A 19,824-nucleotide genomic window follows, 5' to 3' on the forward strand; every position below is an offset into this window, starting at 1 on the left:
TAACGCTTGCATCAGTTTAATATAATTATGGTTTATTATTATTGTTATTTCATCATCACAACTGTTCTCCATTATCATAATAATTCATTAAATAGGTCATGTGTAGATTCACCTCAGTTGTTAAGGAATGATTCTTAAATCTACATTTTTTCCTTTTCTTCATTTTCTGACATTGATGCACTGGATGTAAACTAAAAAAAAACAGACAAAGGACAAACGCACATACGATATATGCGAGGCTGGTGGGGGAAGACATGCCACATGATCTCTCCTTTTTTTAAGAAAAAAAAGGAAAATAAATACAAAACATTGAAATGGCAAACTGGCAGAAATCAAATGAAATGGCCATGCTGTAAATGTAAAAAAAAGACGCTCGACTCCCCCCGTGCCAGATGTGCATAAGAGGTGATGCGTTTCCTGCCTGGCACGAGACCACACTGTTTTGTCTGCGAGTGCGTGTGTGTGATAAAGTTTGTGACACTGTCTGTGACATTTGATGTAGAATTCCAACTCTCCAACAACCGAAAGAAATTGCAGTCCAGTCCAGTCAAGTCCGTATTTTCTTCCCCATTGTACTGGAGCTTTTCCTCTTTGCATTTTTGACAATTTGCCCAGAGGGAGGTATCTGACAGAGGGTATCTAGAGCCTTGTAGGATCCTTCACAGTTCAGCAGTTGTCAAGAGCATAAATGATTCATTTCAGACCAAGTCCTGTTGCCTCTCCTCTAAGGCCAAGTCCTATAGCTCTCCAAGGGCCAAAGCACCACAGATGACCAGGCGGTACATGCAAGATCCTTCAGCATCCCACTGCTCATCCCTAGGTACCGGGAGGGCTGTGTATAAGGGGTACCGAGTGGGTGGAGTGGTGTGGGGTTGCCGGAGGTCGGGGGTTGGGGAAGGATTGCATAGACACCTTCTTATGTTTTGTTTTGTTCATTTGGTGAACATCAATAGCAGTTAATGGGCTGCTGACGAGGCAGGCATCATCCACAGCATCCAACACTGGACTTCAGCAACGTCAAAAACACTCTTTGACAATAAGCAGTCATGTCATGGCAAAAAAAAAAAAAAACCTAAGAAGGAAATTAATAAATAGGGTACCGAGACAAAACAAATGACAATCACACCTCAACACAGGAGTCCCCAGACAGAAAGCCTGAAACAAGGAGGGAGACAGAGGAGACAGAGCTCACCTCTAATTCTCCTCATTTCTCCGGCATGGCACACAGCTATACGCATGCACACAGCTGGCAGAATCAAAAGGAGTATAGGAGTGTCAAGGTTCTACACTAGAGTTCACCCACTGAGCCAAACCAGCATAGGCTATGGGAGGGGGTAAGCACAGGTGTGTGTGTGTGAGAGAGAGAGAGCATGAGCGAGCGAGCAAGCGAGAGAGAGAGAGAGAGAGAGAGAGAGAGAGAGAGAGAGAGAGAGAGAGAGAGAGAATAACACTTAAGTTAAGAGAGACGATGAAGTCTAAGTGGCTTTGTCTCAACAACAATACCAGTGATGCCTGGTTCTACCAATTCTACCAAGACAGGAGTGAGGATATTGTACTCCAGTCAAAAAAAAGTGTGCTCAATTTCTATGAGTTCCTATGGCCATCACACCACAAGTGTTCCATTCCTAGTGGTTTGGCATTGCACCATGACTTCATGCACACTCTATTCTGATCGGTTGTTATCTATTGATCAGGCCAGTCTCAACACACTGCCTGTGAGGTATTCCAAGAACCTGGATGAGCAGTAAAGCAGGTTAAGCTAACCTTGAGGTAAATCACATAATAGAAGAGCCTGAAGAGAGGATTCCTCATTTTCTTAACTAAACGACACCTGTGAGATATCTATTAGTTGGTTTACCACTCACTTACGGTAGGTTACCTTAGCCAGGTTTATCACTTAACCATGTGCTTGGGATACTCCCCTGGGACACATTATGAACAAAAACAGATGCACTTCACCACAGCACGTAAGAGAAACACCACAGTACATTGCAGTCCCAGTGCACGTATTAGTTCTAGAATACTGTCTGTCTGTCTGTCGTGAAAACCGAGAAGTCATGATTTCTCTCCGTAAAAAGAACATTTTGTTCTTCTTCCAAATGATGGGGGTATGGATGTGCAAACAAACGAAATGGATATATTTTTCTTCCTTAAAAAAACATTAAATAAGTAAAAGATAACAGACAAACAGATAACAATGTTACAGTTTTTTTTCCAGTCAAGCAGGCCTCCATTTTGCTGGCATACAAAAATAATTTAAAAACAAAAAAACAAAGCAAGCCTAAGGGTAAGGGACATTATACAATATATATAGAGAGCAGATCTGATTAAATTAACACATTGTTTTATACAGTGGTACATTACAAACCCAAAAGGTTAGAAGGCAGTTAATGCTACAGACGCTGCCGCCAAGCCTTACACCACAGCAGGGTTCTTAGGCCCTTTGGCTTCAGGACTCGTCTGGTTTCAGCTGAATAAATCTACTGTACATGTAGCTACACAAAGTTGTTAGTCAGTGACGGGGCTTTCAGCTGATTAGAAATCTTCATAATACCAACAATATTGATCATAGGGTTTCAGTGCAACAAAATAAATCAAAACAACAAAAAAAACTAACCTAATCCTTCATAATCTGAAACACTGTCAAATGGTTCTGATAAGCTTCCGAGCCACACCAAAAAGCACGATGAACCTTCACCCATATAAATAAGCGGTAATTATTTACAAAAAAGGAAAAAAGTCAGAAGGCGTCCTTCTCAATAACGCTTCTCGGCACAAGCTCAGCCAGGGGAGGACAACTAATCTCTCAGCACGTTGGCGTTTCCCATTCTAGCCACGAGAAGAAAATATCAATGTTTTACCGCCATCTATGGTCACCTGATAGGCCAGTGGGAGTGTCTCCAAATAGGAACAAATGCATACATTCCTTAAAAAAAGAAAAAAGAAAAAAAAGAACATGCACACACACATACACACCAACCAGTTCTGCCTTCAGGAGACCTGACTATTACTTCCAGTTCAAAAGCAAAGCTCTTCATGAAAATGAAGATGATGATAATGATGATGATAAAGAAGGGGGTTTATGATGGTATTACAGTACAGTACAGATTGGGGCCACGATGTACTGAAATGCACAGACACAGTACACATGCACATCGATGGCCAATGAAATTGCGCCCCCCATTGTGTCGGCGGTGCTTGCTCATTGGTCAAACACAAAAGCAGTGAGCAGTGTCAAGGGGGGTGGGGGTGGTGCAGGAGATGAGAGATACCTCCTTGAATGAGGTGGGGAGGAAATGCAGTCCCTGCCCCCTTCCCCAGACCCTCCAGATCCCCTCTAAACCAGGGACAGACAAACTGGACTGTGAAACGTGTACCAGTCCAGCCAGATAATAGTCCTTCTGCCAGTCTCACTTAATTAACTGGCTCATCTACCTGGCTGAAGGAGGGTGGTACATTAGGTACATCAGGTTTATCAAATTGGCTGAAGCAAACGTTGTACGTGGCAGCAGGGTTTTTAAACTTCCTGAACCAGAGATGCCCACCCCTGCTCTTCACAAACAACAAACTTTACCATGAATCTGTAAATGCAGACAGAGACAGTCAGCATGGGTTTGAGCCAAAGCGGAGGGTTTCAACAAAATAGATAGGTTAAAAAAATAAATTAAACATATGATAAAAATAATGTTAACAGACTACTTTCCCTAAGTGTTTTTTTGTTGGTTTGTCAGGACAACACTTAAGACAGCTACCATTTTACGGAGTCGACAGAAACAACACCATGCATCGCACCACACATCCCTTGTATTTCACTTCTCCTCTTCTCAATTTCCTCAGATCCAGGGTAATCAGAGCTAACCAATAAGAAGGAGTGAGGGATGACAAGGAGGGGGAGGACGGGAGAGAAGAGAGGGGAGGAGAGGAGAGGGAAGGAGAGGAGAGGGCAGAGGAGGGATGGAGAGGAGAGGGCAGAGGAGGGGTGGGGAGGAGAGGGCAGGATACACTTTGACTAGTTGGACAAGACCTGATTACACTACTAAAGACCTATGAAGGCACACGCACACATACACACAATGACGTCAGAAGTACAGTTACAGAATAAATACATCTCTCAACCCAACAGTCCACCCAGAATTACATTTTTAAGGAGGGGGTTGGTTGCTAGTTTGTTTTTTTAACCACAGATTAGGTAAGTTCATCACCAGTTGTTTGTGTTTATCATCTTCCTATGTTTTTTTTTATTTATTTTTTAAAGCAAGCAATTTGGCTGGATGTCCTCCATTGAGCTACTGGTCAATGAGGTCCTCCATCACCGCATGACGTCCAATGGTATATACATATATGCCTATGGCACACAGCACTCATGTAAACCATCTGCCCTCAGATTCAAGATTCAAGACGCATGGCAGAGTCTGTTCACTTCATTGTCCCCCAGGGTGCACAGGCAATGCACAGTCCAGTCAGTCCTTCATCGATAGTCCTTCATAGACCACACCACCAACATGGCGAATAATAGAAATGATCATTAAAAACAACATCCACGTATACGGAACCACTCCCATAAACAAAATGGGATTATTATTTTTTTGTAGGACCATGAGAGCAAACGGAAAAAAACGTATTTTGTTTCCATGATGTGGTGAGAGAGGGGTTTGTGGGGAAACCAGGTTCACAGTGGATCACCCGGGTGGGTATATATGAGGGGGGTAGGGGGATGGGACAGGGGACTAGGGAGGTTTTTTGAAGGGGTGGGGAGTATATGTGGGGCATATCATCAGGGGTGGCCCTGTTAGCCGGGTTTGAAAAGGAGATGGATGCTCTTGATGAGATGAGAAATGCTTTACAACCACAACGATAGCAGTGTGCCACGTTTAGTTCGTTCGTTCGTTCTTTCAGTCCTTCACCCTTCTCTCTACTAACGGATTCGGTTGGACGGTGAGATTTTCTCGTTGCTGCTTCGCGTTTGTCCCATGGTCTACCGACTCCTGAAGACGATGTTCAAGATCGACCGCATCCTCTACATGACCCAGACAGCCCTACTGCACATCAAGTCCAAGGGGATATATACACGCCTATGGCACACACCACTCGTGTAAACCAACTGCTCTCAGATTCAAGACGCATGGCAGAGTCTGTTCACTTCATTGTCCCCCAGGGTGCACAGGCAATGCACAGTCCAGTCAGTCCTTCATCGATAGTTCTTCATAGACCACACCACCAACATGGCGAAGAAATGATCGTTAAAAACATCATTCACATATATTGAACCACTCCCATAAACAAATTGGAATTTTGTTTTGCTTTGTTATGTAGGACCATGAGAGCAAACAGAAAAAAAAACGTATTTCGTTTCGTTTCCATGATGTGGTGAGAGAGGGGTTTGTGGTGAAACCGGGTTCACAGTGGGTCACCCGGGTGGGTATATATGAGACGAGGGTAGGGGGATGGGACAGGGGACTAGGGACAAGGGAGGTTTTTTAAAGGGGAGGGGTGGGGAGGGAGTAAATGTGGGGTTGCCCTGTTAATATTGGGTCTTTCTCAAAGCCTAGGCCAGTGTCCTTCCAAGTGTATCAGCCTAATTAGTCAAGCCCAGTGATTGGATACCCTTTATTAGTCACACCCAGTGATTGGATATTCTGTAGAGTTCACCAAAAAGTATCCAATCACTGGGCGTGACTAATTAGGCTCATACACTTGGAAGGACACTGGCCTAGGCTTTGAGAAAGACCCGTAGTCTAGTTTGAAAAGGAGATGGATGCCCTCGATGAGATGAGAAATGTTTTACAACCATAACAGCAGCAGCCTGGCCACGTTTCTGTCTTTCATTCTTTCATTCCTTCACCCTTCTATAGTTCTTTTGTTCCCTTGTCCTCGTTTCCTCTCCCACATTCCTTTCTTCTCCTCTTCTCCAAGGCTGAGAGAGACTGCCGTAGGCTATCAGGTTAGAGGATGGGGGGTGGAGGTTGAGTTAGGGATACAGTGGTAAAGGGTTCGAGGAGGAGGAGGAGGAGGAGGGAGGAGGATAGAGGGGAGGACGTTAGGCCAAATCCTGTGCTGCCGCTGCTCCATTCTTCTCCTCTGCCGCTGCTGTTCCTGTTCCACCTCCTCCTCCTTTCTCCTTCTTCTTCCCTCCTTTCTTCCTCTCCCTCTCGGCTCTGTCCTTCTCCCTCTTCTGCTTTTCCTTCTCCGCCTTTTCTCTCTCCTTCTTCTCCTTCGCCCGCTGCTTCTCCTCCTCCTTCTCTCTCTTCTTGTCGTCCTTGCTCTTCTTCTTCTTCTTACCGTCCTCCTCTCCTCCTCCTCCTCCACCTCCTCCACCTCCTCCTCCTGCGGCTGCTGCTGCGGCCTTCTCTTCACCTCCTGCCGCGGCTGGCTTGGCTGCTGGCTCGCTGCAGGGTGGCAGAGGGGCGTTGTTGGCGGTGGGCGAGGGCAGCGTCGGGGTGACCTGCTCCGCCGTCACTTTAGGCGAGGGGGCCAACGTGTGCGACGGCGTGCCCTGGTTCTGGTTCTGGTTGTGGCCTGACGGTGGCCGGGTGGCCAGGATAGGGTGCTCCTGACCCGGAGACTGACCCTGGGCCTGGGGCTGGGCCTGGGCCTGGGGAGCGGGCGACGAAGGGGCCGAGTTACCCACCAGAGGACTGGGCTTATGTGGCGCCTTAAATCCCCCACCTCCACCTCCACCTCCACCCCCACCTCCCCCTGAGGAGAACTCTTGCAGCTGCATGGCCTCCACGCCCGAGGGGCCCGACAGCGAGGTCTTCTTGGAGAGGTGGAAGGGCGTCTTGGACTTGCGGAAGCCGGGCAGGGAGAGGAGGCTGGAGGAGGCGCGCAGGGGGCCCGGCGGCGGTATGGAGGTGCCCAGGAAGGAGAGGCTGCCGCCGGAGCTCATGGAGGCGGCGCGGCGCTTCTGCTCGTAGATGGCACGCGTGCCGTGCAGGCGCCGGCCCGGCTGGTGGCTCAGCTCGCCGCGGGACTCGCGCCACTTGCGCACCTGGACGGTGCACTCGCGCTCGATCAGCGCCTCGGTCACCGGCAGGGAGATGATCTAGACACACACACACACACACACACACACACACACACACACACACACACACACACACACACACACAGACATGTAGAATCAAGCGCATTAGAATCAAAATAATTATGCAGATAAAGAGATCAAGACAAGGTCATCCATCGTCTGGGCTAGACTAGCGCGTGTCCTCGTATGCTACAGTGGGCAGTGCATGTCATCACTGTCCAGCAGAAACCTTGACTCTGTCGTATTATTCTATATTTGTTCTTTATTCATTATTATAGCATATAAATCAGTTCTACTGGTCAGTCCCCATCAGCATATGTATATGATAAATTATTTAACGACCAACTTTAATGTTGAAATGATTATTTATTTTGAAAAGATTTCTGCCCAACAGCAACGATATGGGAGGTATGTGTGCATGTTAGCCCATTCGTGAGTCAATACTACATGAGCCTGGTATGAGGCGGCTGTATACAGTATTTCACTTTCTGTGTAGGTATGAAAGAAAAATGTCTGCCAGAAAGCCAAGCTTTCTGTATAGTGACCTTCCACATGGCTCACTGGACTCACTAGACCGAAAGCTTGGCCATTATTAAGAAGAAAAATAGGATGCAAGTGTGCAGACATTTATCTTTCACCGTTTTCATTTTTGTTTTGCACCACATTTTTGTTTTAATCACGAGCGCTGTATAATTTGTTTTAATACTGTCTGCATAGGTGGCATTTCTGAATCCTGCTTGAGCAACGTGTGTGTAATGTAACCAAGGCCCAGGCCTTTTCCCATATCCGCATAACTCTTATTGGGCAATAGCTCATATGAAATGAAGAGAGGAGGTAGTGTGTGTGTGTGTGTGTGTGTGTGTGTGTGTGTGTGTGTGTGTGTGTGTGTGTGTGTGTGTGTGTGTGTGTGTGTGTGTGTGTATCACACCTCTTGTATGAGCACATGTTCGTGTATGGACTCTGGCGGGATGTTGCGGAGCTTCTCCATGGTCTCGTACATGCCCTGCAGCTCCCGTAGCTTGTCCACCGATCCCAGCATCTGTTTCAGGAGAACCAGCCCCACGCGGAACACCACCTTCACGCCCTCGCAGAAGAACATGTCCCAGACGCGCAGCACACAGGCCCAGGGCAGCGTGCGGGAGAAGATGCACATGAACCACTCGGTCATGTAGAGGATGGGGTCGATCTTGAACCTCTTCAGGTGGCGGTAGGCCATGGGACACACGCGGCGCAGCAACGAGAAGAAGATCTCACCGTCCAACTGGATAGCTTCCTGGACGGACAGAAAGGGTGGGAGAAGGTGAGAGAAAGAGAGAGAAAGAGAAGGGAGAGAAGGTAAGAAAAATGGTGTGGGACAGGAAAAAGAGAGGGAGATGGGGGAAGGATGAGAAATACGGAGAGATGAGAGAAGGCAAAATTACAGAAAGAGGAAGAGAGTGTGAAAGTGTGTTTGTGTGTGTTTGTTTATGTGTGAGAGAGGGATAGACAGGTGGACAGAGAGAGGAGCAGGGAAGATAGAGAGAGAGAGAGAGAGAGAGAGAGAGAGAGAGAGAGAGAGAGAGAGAGAGAGAGAGAGAGAGAGAGAGAGAGAGAGAGAGAGAGAGAGAGAGAGAGAGAGAGAGAGAGAGGTGAGCCAACCTTGGTGGAGGTCAATCATGGTGTGATATCTGAGCCTGTGCTACTCACCAGCCCCGCACTGTAGTATCCTGGCAGGTACCTCTCACAGATCTGCACCAGGCACCAGAAGGCTTGCTGAAAAAAAAAGAAAGGAAAAAGACAACCAGACATTAGACACATTACACATTTCATTGTATTTATTATTAATAATTTTATTTATGCGTAGCCGCTTAACCGGCACTGGGACATTGTGATAGTCACTGAAAAAACGTAACAACCGTAGTACAGTGCACAGGGCCTTTACTAATACATTATGACTTGGTCATTGCCATTCTGGAAACAGCTAATTTATCACAGGGGTAGTATCTTCAGGGATTAATCTATATTTCTTACTTTTTTCATTTCTTCTCAATGAGCTGAAATGTGCTCGCTATCCTCCACAACTGTCATGTCGCATACAACAACATGACAAAAGACAATGCCACTGTTTGTCCGTGCAGAATCACATTCGTCCAAGTCATGTCAGTCATTTAATGGTAAACAACTGGACGCCTTTCTGGAGAGGCCATTCTAATGCTTTGTTTGTTTTGGTTCTTATCTTGATCGTCAAGAAAATGGCCTGGCCCGTTACAGACATTCAAGCATAGGGAACTAAACAAAAGTGCTTCTGTTTGGAAACAAACTGTAAGCTGTCTGTTTGTATTTGGTTAAATGTTCTGTGACTACTCTGTGTTCAGCCTTCCTGTTTGATATGGGGAAGCGGGATCATTTCATGATGAACTTTTACACCTTCCAAATCCAACGGGTGACCTACCACCCCCTTGGCTCTTAATCTCACCTCAACAGATGCAAATCAGAACCTGAGTGTTCGAATGTCATTGCTAAACACAAATCAACTAATACTGTTAGCATGGAAAGAGATCTCCGGTGCCATAAATGGGCCCCCCTGCCCCCAATCACCTTGGCAGGAACGAGCACGAGCAACTGCGTCTTCTTATAAACACACACAGTCAGCATGCCTAGAGATCACCCCTACATCTGAAACCACCGTCTGCAATGACCTACAACCTATCTGCTAGTCACTCCCGCGCACATCCTCACAACCCCCCCCCCCCCACACACACACACACACACACACTACTTGCCCCCCCCCCCCCCCTCTACTTCACCTCATCTCGTTCCTCCACTCTCACTACTCAGCACCATCACCCCCCTCTCACCAACATTCACTCTCCCCTGCCTCCATCCCAACTCTCTTTCATGTTCTCCTCCTCCTCAACCACCAAATGTCTTCGAGCAAAATGTCTTTGAGCAAAACTGTGCTCTTACCCTGTTAATTAAACCTTCCCACTCTGCTCTTACTGGTGCACTGTACAATTAATGAAGTCTGGCCAACAGGGTGGTCCAATTTATCCATGAAACTCAGTGTCACTGTCCAACCCCTGTATGTGGATGTCCATGTGCATGTGTAAATGGTGTCTATGTGCATATGTAAATGGTGTCTATGTGCATGTGTAAATGGTGTCTATGTGCATATGTAAATGGTGTCTATGTGCATATGTAACTGGTGTCTATGTGCATATGTAACTGGTGTCTATGTGCAGGGGTGCACATAACTGGTACGCAGGTGCGCATGCGCACCAAAAATTAGCAATGCGTACTGCCACCTTGGTCACTACAGCGCACTTGCGTACTGACTATCCCTCCTGAAAGATAAGAGAAAGAGAAATTTCTCTTAAGAGACTGTTTATGTTGGTGAATGGTCAAACATGTCCAAAAAGAAACAGACAACACTAGCCTAATCAGTTTCTTTGGAGTTTCGCCAACAACAAAGAAAATTGAGTGAGATTGAACAAAAAAACTTTCCGAGAAATGGCTCCAAGTGCCGTGGCTTGAGGCTAATGATGAGCGGACAGAAATGTAACGCCAGTCCCTTGAAATGCGGAATCGTTCCGTATGTGGCAGTGGAATCATGCGTTCCGTGTTGAACAGGTATAGGGACGCGATGTGTCCCGTTTTCTCATGAATGCCTAAAAATAGACATGTCACTCGCATATCAACTGTAGCCTAAATCTAACGACAGTCGGCGCGAGCGCGACCGAGTTGGGCTCCTGAGGCTCTCTCCTCCCTCCATCATTGTGGAATTGTGCCGTCTGTTTCTGTTAACTCCGGAAAATGAACGCGCACCCCCGTCATTCTCATTGGCAACTCCGACGCATAGAAGTTAAAAACTGAAAGCATGCATGCATGCGCGTGGCTTTTTAAATCCACGCAATTCCCGGCCAGCTCCACTTTTTAATTTCGTCAGCTTCCTCCCACCATATCCCAAACGGACACCGCATACAAGTTTATTCCCCGTCTGTGCGTCAGTTACCAGGCATGATGGCGAAATCGGCAAAAACGGATGAAATTCAGACATTAATCACTTAACTTGAAGATGACATGTTGACCATTTGTAGGCTATTTAAGATTTAAAGAATACCAAACTAACACATTTTTTATTAGGCTACCTTGCACCAGTTGCATTAGCCTTCAAACAACATGTGTCAACATTCGTGGAGATCATGTTTTATCCTCCGACACTGCGGACAGTGGACTTTTTTTTTTTTTTTAAACCGCGGATGAGGTGCGTACCAAAACATATTTGCTGGTGCGCATATGAGTAACGCCGTAAAAAAGTTATGTGCACCCCTGTCTATGTGCATATGTAAATGGTGTCTATGTGCATATGTAAATGGTGTATATGTGCATATGTAAATGGTGTATATGTGCATGTGTAAATGGTGTCTATGTGCATATGTAAATGGTGTCTATGTGCATATGTAAATGGTGTATATGTGCATACAGTGCCCTCCATTATTATTGGCACACCTGGTTGAGATGTGTTTTTTAGCTTCCAATTATTATTATTTTTCTCTTAATAATATGGGACCTTAATGGAAAAAAAGAGAAAAATCCAACCTTCAATACAAGTGCATTTATTCAGTGGGGAAAAAATCCCACATAAAGAAATAATTATTTGACATCAAATAATGTGTGTCACAATTATTAGCACCCCTGTTGTTAATATTTTGTACAACCCCCTTTTGCCAACAAAACAGCACCTAATCTTCTCCTATAATGTTTCACAAGATGGGAAAAGACAGAAAGAGGGATCTTCAGCCATTCCTCTTTGCAGAATCTCTCTAAATCATCCAGAGACCTGGGTCCTCTCCTCTGTACTCTCCTCTTCAGCTCACCCCACAGGTTCTCAATGGGGTTGAGGTCTGGGGACTGAGATGGCCATGGGAGGAGCTTGATTTTGTGTCTGGTTAACCATTTCTGTGTAGATTTGGCCATATGTTTAGGGTCATTGTCTTGCTGAAAGACCCAGTGACGACCCATCTTCAGCTTTCGGGCAGAGGGCAACAGATTTTGATTTAAAATGTCCTGGTATTTCAAAGCATTCATGATGCCATGCACCCCAACAAGCTTCCCAGGGCCTTTGGAAGCGAAACAGCCCCACAGCATCACTGACCCACCCCCATACTTCACAGTGGGTATGAGGTGCTTTTCAGCATGCGCATCTTTCGTGGCACGCCAGACCCACTTAGAGTGTTTGTTGCCAAAAAGCTCAATCTTGGTCTCATCTGACCAAAGCACACGGTCCCAGTTGAAGCCCCAATACCGCTTGGCGAACTCCAGACGTTTGCGTTTATGATTGTGGGTGAGGAAAGGTTTTCTCCGTGCATGCCTCCCAAACAGCTTGTTGGCGTGTAGACAGCGCCTGATGGTTGATTTGGAGACTTTGTGACCCCAGGATGCTACCATTTGTTGTAATTCTGTAACAGTGAGCTTAGGAGATCTTTTGATTTCTCTTACCATCCTCCTCACTGTGCGTGGTGGCAAAATAAACTTGGGTCCTCGTCCAGGCTTGTTTACCACTGTTCCAGTTGTTTTGAACTTCTTAATTATTCCTCTCACAGTAGATATGGGCAGCTGCAGTTGAGTGGCAATCTTCTTGTAGCCTCTGCATGACCTGTGAAGGTCGACGCACATCTGCCTCACTTGTATGCTGTGTTCCTTTGTCTTTCCCATGTTTAAGAGTGGATAAGAGAAATGGCCTCGGTGTCACGTCATATTTATACCCCAGGGAAACAGGAAGTGATGAATTACTAATTAAATGTTCCTACATACTCTGGTAAACTTTGTAAACTACTGTAGAAATGACAGAAATGCTTCAATTATATTTATTTCCTGGGAATTGTTAAGGGTGCCAATAATTGTGGAACAGGTGATTTAATGAAAAATAATTATTTTTTAGTCAGGGATTTTTTTTTATTTTCCTACAATTCATTTGAGTTGAAGGCTACATTTTCCTAAACTTTTCAGTGTGACAGTATTCTTCTGCAATAACCACTGAATATATTTTAAGGCTTTTAACACATCTCAACCAGGGGTGCCAATAATTATGGAGGGCACTGTATGTAAATGGTGTCTATGTGCATATGTAACTGGTGTCTATGTGCATATGTAACTGGTGTCTATGTGCATATGTAAATGGTGTATATGTGCATATGTAAATGGTGTCTATGTGCATGTGTAAATGGTGTCTATGTGCATATGTAACTGGTGTCTATGTGCATATGTAAATGGTGTATATGTGCATATGTAAATGGTGTCTATGTGCATGTGTAAATGGTGTCTATGTGCATATGTAACTGGTGTCTATGTGCATATGTAACTGGTGTCTATGTGCATGTGTAACTGGTGTCTATGTGCATATGTAACTGGTGTCTATGTGCATGTGTAACTGGTGTCTATGTGCATATGTAACTGGTGTCTATGTGCATATGTAAATGGTGTCTATGTGCATGTGTAACTGGTGTCTATGTGCATATGGTGTATATGTGCATATGTAAATGGTGTATATGTGCATGTGTAAATGGTGTCTATGTGCATATGTAAATGGTGTCTATGTGCATATGTAACTGGTGTCTATGTGCATATGTAACTGGTGTCTATGTGCATGTGTAACTGGTGTCTAGAGGCGCCACGTCCTCACCTCCGCAGGCATGTGCATGAGCAGCACGGCGGCCACTGGGGCCTGAGCCTGGCAGTAGCCCTCGTCCGGCCGGTACACCGTGTACGCCTTCAAGATGCGGTACAGGTCCTGCTGACTGCAGACACACACATATACAAGCAGCATTTAATAATAATAATAATAATAATAATAATAATAATAATAATAATAATAATAGTAATAATAATAGTAATAATAATAATAACAATAATTATTATTCTAATAATAATGACATTATTTGTATAGCATAATTCAAAGGTGGGAGCAGGTTCGCACACTGAATACGACACCAAGGTCAAGCACAAGGAGTTCATTTTACATAGAGAGGAATAGAGCAGGCGTTTTCAGGTTCTGCCATTATTAGTGCTCTCTGTGCTCAGGTGAGCACTGATGATTACAGGACCTGAAACGTCTTATTCAGTGTGCAAACCTGTTCTCACCCTTGAATCGTTCACTGCGGAGACATTTTTCTTTCACACCTACACAAACAGTGAAATATACAGCCCTCTCATAACAGGCTCATGCAGCTATGACTCACCTACGGGCTAACATGCACACATACTTCCCATGTCGTAGCGGACAGGCAGAAACCTTGTATCTCCACTTTCCATTTTTACTAATTAATAATACATTTATTTTTATTGTTATTTTTATTTTTATTAATTTATAAATCACTATTTTCGAAATAGTGACAAGAGTATCCTGGCTGCTCCTGGTACTCACCCATGTCCTCCTCGTGCGGCGAACATCTCGTGGAAGGGGAACTGGCGATGCAGATCTTTCTCAATGATGTCCAGCCACTTGGGGTCTCCCTGCTCCCTCTCCAACTCCTACAAGGCAGAAGACAAGGCCAACATCAGAAACAACCACAACTGATGGTGAAATAGAGGTGCACTTTGAGTGCAAAAATAATCAAAGAGTATTCCGTCTTTAATTGGGATTTTATGTTTAACATCAACAGCAGGGTCCCACAATGTGCCTTTTAAAACGTATGTGTGCTTCTAAAACAGAGTCAGCTAAAAGAATGCAGGCCTTGTAATGTCCTTTCGTATGCACGCGTGTATACATGTGTGTACCGTATGTAACCTAAAAACCAAGGGGGAGATATGACACTGTCTGCCGCATGTGTGTGAGAGAGACAAAACTGATCAATAGTAATTCTCCAATATGTGAATGCCACCCACTACTACTGTCCCCCTCAAAGCTGTATAGGCTATGGACTCTGACATTGTGCAGACACCATGGAGACTGAGGAAAAGGAGACAACAGCCATACTCTAAAACGGTGATTCCAAACCAGGGGTACAGTCAGTGTACCATTAGGAGGCGTACGCGACCACACTGCAAGGGGTTATGTGAATAAATGTAATAATAATATATCTATGCAGCCTGTGGGATAGAGGAAGACATATAGAGAGCGTTAGGAGGTACTTATGGCCGAACAAAAAGACTTAAGGGATATGAGAGGTATTTTTAAAAAGTTGTGAGACACTGCTCTGAAAGACTGAATTCAGTGAGAGTATGACATTATATAGACACCATGAACACTGAGGAGCCAGAGGGTGATGGCAGCACTGTGTGTCAGTCTCCAGGCTCCTCTGAAAGTCCCACACTAACTCCAACAAGGGCCACAGACTAAGGCAGGGGTGTCATACTCAAATTGACTGAGGGCCAAAATCTAAATCTGGAACCAAGTTGCAAGCCAAACTCAATATTTATTTAAAAACATGGACTAAAACTATATGTGCATGCAGTTAATACTTAGTTAAATTCAACACACACGTTCTTTCCCATCATATATGGTAGCTCAAATGTGCATGCCCATCCTGTGATAGACCGAATTTCATGTTCAAGTCCTGTTACACTATGCATGGTGTATAATGGTGTATGTGGACCAACTGTAATACACATTTTAAAATTTAAATGATCTCATAGCCTGAATAAAAATACTCTGGGAGTCTGGACTTAAGCCACTGACATTATACAGACACTGTTGACACAGTGCCAGGAGACCACTATATTTCTGTCTCCATACTCCCCCTAAAGGGCCCGTACGACCTCCAGTAAGGTGTGTTTGTGTGTGTGTGTGTGTGTGTGTGTGTGTGTGTGTGTGTGTGTGTGTGTGTGTGTGTGTGTGTGTGTGTGAAAGAGGCGAGGGCCCAGACTAGCTGGATTAGCTTCCCAAGGTAAGAGGATTAGCACTGGGGAGGCCACTGGCTGGCTGCCTGCCTTGGGGAGGGAGGCCACTATCCGGTCATATGTGTGTGTGTGTGTGTGTATGTGTGTGTGTGTACATCTGTGTGTGTGTGTGTGTGTGTGTGTGTGTGTGTGTGCGTGCGTGCGTGCGTGCGAAGAAACAGTTAATGTTTTCGTTATAAATGACACACTCTGCAGGGGTGTGGGTGTGTGTGCGCGCGCGGGTGTGAAGAAACAGTTAATAATTTCGTGTGGGTGGGGTGGGGTAAAGGGCAGAGCAGGCGCCACTAGACCCCGCTGTGAGAGGGGCAATTAGAGGGAGAAGAGGGCTGCACACACCACACGCCACGCTGGTTAATATGGGGAGTGGATGGATTATTACACATGACGTGTGACAACAGCCAGGAGTGTGAATTGGCATTTACTGGAGGTCAAGAGCTGGCGACGTCACAGAGAAGAAGTACTGATGGCCAATGAAGCTGGGGAGGGTTTCAAAAGGTTAACAGATAACGGAGAAACGTTAACAGTAACGGAGGCCAACTAGCAGAGTGTGGCATGGAACGCTAGTAAACCTCCCTCCCGAAGTCTCATACAGTATCGGTAGCGCTGGGCTGTCTGACTGGTCCTTTAGTCCAGCGGTATCGTGCTGTGACTCCCGTTGACGAGGTGGCGAATTAGCGACCCCGAGGCGAGGGGGACGGACTGCGCTGCAATACGTCGGGTTACACAGAGAAGGTCTGAACTGATGACTGGGGGAGTGATATTATAGAGCTGGCTTCATAACAGAGAGGGACTGAAGAGGGAGAGGATGAAGCATGGCAGAGTTTAAAATGGGTGGATAGAGAAGGTGTGTGTGTGTGTGTGTGTGTGTGTGTGTGTGTGTGTGTGTGTGTGTGTGTGTGTGTGTGTGTGTGTGTGTGTGTGTGTGTGTGTGGTATAGTATAATAGGGAAATACTGATGGGGAGTGAATCAGGGGAGGGTTTTCAACAGGCTGCACAGAGAGGGTCTGGAGGTGAGAAGCGGTGTTTAAGAGACAGCCAAATAATGGTGTTACAGGTATTTATTTAACCTTTATTTTGCCAAAAAGAAGAAAGGATGTGTGTCCTGGCCAAGAGGCAGCACACGTTACAAAACTAAGAAGGCTGTATTGAAGGAGGAAGAGGGAAGAGAGGAAGAGAGGAAGAGAGGATGAGAGGATGAGGCAGGGCAGGTGCCACCAGTGTGCCACCATCTCGCTACACTGCACTGCACTGCACTGTGCTGTGCTGTGGGCTTAGTGACGCCTCATTATCCCCCAACAGATTGGCTGCCATGTGATGGGTGTTTGTTTTTGTGGTGAAGTCAAGGCATCACTGTGACATGGTGAAAAACGGATGTGAGCAAGAGCTTGCATGCTTTTGTAGTGCTTTCCACTGAAATGTGTTTTTTTGATGTCTTGTGTTTTTTTGGATATGTGGGGGTGTGTGTGTTTTATGTGTGTTTATATTTGAAATTCCAAGCCTGTGTGTAGAGCTGGTTTAGTGGAAGGTGTGTTTGTATGTCTCAATTTCCAAGTGTATGTGTGTAGATGTACTTTAGTGGTAGGTGTATGTGCGTGGCGTGCGTGTGTGTTTATGTCTCAATTTCCAACTGTATGTGCTTTTAGGACTGTTCAGTGGTAGGTGTGTGTGTAGGTGTGTGCATCTGTGTATTTCTACCTCAAATTTTCCAGGATTTGCGTCCAGAAGCTCTTTGCTGTTGGAGAGCAGCTGCCAGGCCTTAGATCTGAGAGAGGAGGGGATGCCTTTCCTACAGCGCAGCTTCACCTGCCACACACACACACACACACACACACACACACACACACACACACACACACACACACACACACACACACACACACACACACACACACACACACACACACACACACACACACACACACACACACACACACACACACACACACAACAGATAAGACCAGAGTTGTATAAAGTAAACGCAGAAGTACTCTTACAGATGTAACATAACAATAGTATATTAGTAGCATGATATAACATGGTGTCAACTATGTAATAACATAGTACAACTCTAGATTAGACACACACACAAACACACACCATTACAAATAACACACACACACAAACACATGAACCATTCTGTCAAAAATGTTAACAGATTAAACACACGCCGTTTTACAAATAACACTTACTCACACTCACACTCACGCATGCACACACACTTTACAAAGTTAATGCCGTTATTTCAAAATGAGCCAGTTGAACTGCAAAGAATACCACACCAGCTGAGCAGTGTGCGCACGCGCGCCCACACACACACACACACATACACACAAACACACACACATACGCACACACACCTTATTATTCTACACATAAATCAGCTGCAGTGCTAAATCACTCAGAAGGAGCCATGAAATGTAAACAACTGGGTTATAAATCATTAGCGCAATCATGCATGGACACACACACACACACACACACACACACACACACACACACACACACACACACACACACACACACACACACACACACACACACACACACACACACACGTGTGCACACACACACACACGCGTGCACACACACGCACGCACACGCACAGCTTAACTTATGCAGGCTGGTGCACACACTGCATTGACATTCCACACATAAATGCGAGCACATGCCCAAATCTCCTCTCAACCACTTGCAACATCAGGTACACACAGCAAGTCACACAAACACAATAAGAAGACACAGACCCAAATATAGAAACAAAGACACACACACACACTGCATTTATTCAAATACAAACATGCAACACAGAAGTGCAAGAGCCCAATGTCCTGTTAAATGCTAGGCCTAGTGTAGGCGTAAATAGGACATACGCTAGGCCTAGTGTAGGCGTACGGTAAATAGGACATACACTCTTTTGACTCCAACACTGAAGTCCACTTCCGAGTTAGGTCTTTGTTGTTTTGTCGTTTTGTTCAATATAGTTTGCTTTCTGATATGCATTTTTGGTCCAGTTAGATAGAGGTCAAGACCTCATCAAGGTAATTTGCCACATATGAATAAATGAAACCCTTGGCTCTGCCCGAAACGTTCGTGGGCGAATAAACAAAGAAGAAATCTGAAGAGTGCTGTCCTTCGTTTCATTTATTCATTCAAGTTTTTGTGGGATTCAGCACCCAGTTAAGAATTGTTAAGTAGCCTATTTAGGCGATAGTGTGAGCGCGTCTTCTCCACTTTTTGAATTTGCCACAAATGCCACTTACTACACCCCTCTGGCTCTAAATCCTCACATTATATGGGCCTATATGCAGGAAATGCTGGGAAACTCCAATTGCTATTTAAAAAATATATCTAATCGCGATTAACTTGTTAATTGTGACAGCTCTTTTTATTACACACCGTTTTGGCCCATCAAAGTTTCCATGTCTTAAATATGAGTCAATGACCTTTTAGGAGTAGCACACACCTAGTAGTAGTACAACGACAGCTAATGCCACTATTGATTTGATTAGATGATTGTTTTTGTTTTTAGTGGACTTCTGTATCTAAGAAGCATATTCATTGCTTGTACCGTATTGGCCAATTAAGTATCAATTTATGGACATTAGGTCTTGTTGTACCACCTGACTTCTGCGCCAAACAAACATCATTGACTCATATATCTTCAGTCTTTTATTAGTTTGTTTATGATAGGACAGTGAGAGATTGGACAGGAAACGAGTGGGGGGAGTGAGATGGGGAAGGTTCAGCAAAGGGCCGCGGCCAGAATCGAACCTGGGTCGCCGGTGTAGCACCTTAGTGCCCTACCATCAGAGCGACCGCAGGGCCCAGTGTACGGACTTCTACTACTTCAGACTGACCTTCTGGAAGCGTCGGGTGATCCACTTGTCCCAGTGGTTGAACATGTCCAGCCATTTCATCTCCCT

General features: G+C 45.2%; 1 protein-coding gene across 1 annotated transcript in view; it reads right to left on the bottom strand.

Annotated features, from left to right (window-relative positions):
* The window catches only part of LOC134441705 (TBC1 domain family member 10B-like), a 37,847-nt gene continuing 18,023 nt past the window's right edge, over positions 1–19,824 (bottom strand). Inside the window, exons 3-9 of the mRNA XM_063192099.1 lie at positions 19,759–19,824; positions 17,597–17,704; positions 14,427–14,533; positions 13,686–13,800; positions 8,711–8,776; positions 7,953–8,297; positions 1–7,042 (exon numbers count right to left, since the gene is read on the bottom strand). The exon at positions 19,759–19,824 is cut by the window's right edge and continues 34 nt beyond it. Of these exons, the coding sequence (XP_063048169.1) occupies positions 6,038–7,042; positions 7,953–8,297; positions 8,711–8,776; positions 13,686–13,800; positions 14,427–14,533; positions 17,597–17,704; positions 19,759–19,824 (1,812 nt within the window). The 3' untranslated portion in view covers positions 1–6,037. The remainder of the gene's footprint in view (positions 7,043–7,952; positions 8,298–8,710; positions 8,777–13,685; positions 13,801–14,426; positions 14,534–17,596; positions 17,705–19,758) is intronic.

The sequence above is a fragment of the Engraulis encrasicolus genome, chromosome 2, assembly GCF_034702125.1.
Source record: "Engraulis encrasicolus isolate BLACKSEA-1 chromosome 2, IST_EnEncr_1.0, whole genome shotgun sequence".
NCBI lineage: Eukaryota > Metazoa > Chordata > Actinopteri > Clupeiformes > Engraulidae > Engraulis > Engraulis encrasicolus.